The 2,645-nt window shown below is 56.2% G+C and overlaps 1 protein-coding gene across 1 annotated transcript; it reads right to left on the bottom strand.

Moving 5' to 3' along the window:
• Positions 1-713: 713 nt before the first annotated feature.
• Gm715 (predicted gene 715) lies at positions 714-1,923 on the bottom strand. Its single transcript, NM_001271548.1, has one exon. It carries the CDS (start codon positions 1,910-1,912, stop codon positions 1,082-1,084), a length of 831 nt encoding a protein of 276 aa, NP_001258477.1. The 5' UTR covers positions 1,913-1,923; the 3' UTR covers positions 714-1,081.
• Between the last annotated feature and the right edge of the window lie 722 nt (positions 1,924-2,645).

The following is a 2,645-nucleotide window of genomic DNA, read 5'->3' as shown; positions in this document are numbered from 1 at the left end:
AAGTATGGACTTCAATATCTGACCAACTTGTATTTATAGAGGGAAAACACTCAGTGAGCTCAGCACTGCTGTGAACACTAGAAATTGGGACTTCATCTGCTATTTGAAATGACCCTAGCAGACACACAGTTCTATTTACTTAAGAAAAACTGGGGCTGGTGGGTATTAACAGACTTGTTCAAAATCGTCCAGCTACCTTGTGGAGCTAGGGTTCTATTGGTCCTTTCAGTAGAACAATACCATGGTTATGCCATGGTGTTCCCTTAAAGAAAGCCCAGCTCATTCTAATTTGTCTGCTACTCTAAAACTGAGTCCTCTGGTATGTAACGGTCGGGAAACCTTTTACATTCCTCAGCAGAAGGCTACCAAGGCCACCATCTTATTTGCACTCCTTGTCTTAAGGTGAGCGGACTCGGCCCATCACTTATTACTAGCCCAATCACTATGGCATCTATTCGAATCACCACCATCCAAAGCAACTTTTCCAAAGCGAGTAACAACCTAAAATATATTAACTCCATGGTTTCTTCCCAGAAATTGGATGCATGGTATAGTGGGGTAAACCCAGATGTCTAATCTTACATTTTGGTACAATGGATATGAATTGGCAAAGACTATCAAAGCAAGCAAACAAACAAGAAGAATAAAATTTTTTTCCAAAAACAAACAAATATCTATGCATTTCCCCTTTAAGAATTTAAAATAAGGTCACATTTATTCATTCAACAAACATTTATTGAGCACCAACAACTGTACTAGGTGCAAAGAAATAACAACTTGAACAAGATAAACCAGGCTCCCACCCTCACTGGATGTGTTTTGCTTTAAAGTCTAAATGATATTGCTAACTATGTGATATTTGATGTTCTGTAATAGAGTTATATTTTTGGAAAGTCAGAGTCATAGGAGGCCTCTTCTGGAATACTTTTAAATTTTTTTTATGGTAAACTTGATAGAAATCTTTAACTTAGAGAAGGAAGATCAGCAGTCTCTGGTATGGTTTCAACAAGCAAGTTGATGGTCAAGTTGACTGTCAAGCAGTAAGTTGGTGGATGGTGGGCAACCAAAGAAAAGAGGCAGTTTAGACCATTCGGTTACGCTTGTGCAATGGAGAGTCTGCAGAGCCATCACCAAACTGGGCAGAGGTGCGCTTGCGGACTCCCCCACTGTCCAGGAGGAGAGTCAGTTCTTCTGAGCTCAAGGAGTTAGGATCATTTTCGAGGAAGCTACTTTTCCATCGCCCACTGCTGGCAATACCTCCATCTTGAGATGAGGAACCTGGAGGGCCAGATCGCATGCTGATGCTTGCCATGGCACCACTGAGGCCATGGAGAGCAATGGCCTCGTGGAAGGGCTGTAGGTCGACGCCCACAGGTGTGCCGGACTCAGTGGCAGCAGCTTGAGTGGAGGCAGCCGCCGGTGGCCTGGGGGACATCCGGGGGGTGCGTGGAGGCTGGGGTGTGGGGGGAACTTTGCCACAGAGGAAGCTTATGAGGTCTTCCCGACGAATGATGCTCCTACCCTTCTTCACCCACTCCAGCACGTCTCTCACACGACGCTGGTAGCCAACCTGGACGCCCAGTTCAAAACTTCTCTGGTAGGCATCCCCGCTCTCTTTGTAGAGGCTGGTCACGGCCATGGCCGCGTTCTGGAAGGGGTCCCACATAGAGAGTCCTGGCTGCTGGCACCCGGAATCTTTGTAGAGCTGGGCCACTGCCGTGGCTGAGATCTGGAAGAGGTGCCAGAGCCTCTGGCGCTCGATCTTGAGCCCCGCCGCATCGGCAGCCGCCTCCTCCTGCAGCTCCGGGGACAGCTGCTCCGCCTGCTCCGCCTCTGCAAGGCACTGGCGCTCCCACTTAGAAAACCAGGGCCCGGCGACCTCGGCCTCACGGTCCTTCGGCTGGTCCTCCATCCCTCGCCGCCGCTGCCGCCGCCGCCGCCGCCGCCGCCGCCGCTGCCGCCTCTCCTCCTCCTCCTCCTCCTCCTGGCCGCGCGCCCCCCTCCCCTGGGGTCTCGGCCGCCGACTGTGCCCGCTGCGGCTCCTTCACCTCCGCCTCAGCCTCCGCCTCCGCCTCAGCCTCAGCCTCCGCGTCCTCCTCTGCCTCCACCGCAGCTCACCTCAGGCTCGGGGCCGCCCTCCGCCTTCCGCGTCCGCCGCCACCTTCACGGGCGCCCCTCGGCGGGCGGGCGGGCGCGGGAGCCGAGACTCCGACCGCTCGGGCGAGCGAGCGAGCAAGCGAGCGAGCGCCGCCCGGAGCTCTGGTCCCGCCCCGCCCCGCCCCGCCGGCCCGACCCGGCCCGGCCCCCGGCTGCAGCCTCCGCGGCCCGCCGGCCAGAACTCCAGCGCCGCCGGCGCCCCTGCGCTCCCGCTTCCGGGCTCGCGCTGTTCCCCGCCGGCCGCTCGCTGGCTCGCGGCACAGCGGCCTCCCCGCCTCCGCGGGCCAGGCCAGAGCCGGCCAATCCGCCCCGGCACTCGCTAGCGCCGCGCCTGCCGCACTGAGGGCTCGGAGGTGGCCCGCTGCAGAGCTCCCTCCACGCCGCGCTCGACCGGCGCGGGGGGCCCCTTTGCACACAATATTTTTTGGGTGGACTTGTCAGCTTCTTCCAAATGAGCTGGTGAAATTTTACAGCCCCGTGTTGTCACT

Source organism: Mus musculus, chromosome X (genome assembly GCF_000001635.26).
Source record: "Mus musculus strain C57BL/6J chromosome X, GRCm38.p6 C57BL/6J".
NCBI lineage: Eukaryota > Metazoa > Chordata > Mammalia > Rodentia > Muridae > Mus > Mus musculus.
Note: the sequence above shows the minus strand (reverse complement) of the source record. Positions and strands in the feature narration are given on the sequence as shown.

Bases quoted from the DNA above. Each gene is read 5' to 3' on its own strand.
- Gm715 (NM_001271548.1), bottom strand. From the start codon at position 1,912: ATGGAGGACCAGCCGAAGGACCGTGAGGCCGAGGTCGCCGGGCCCTGG.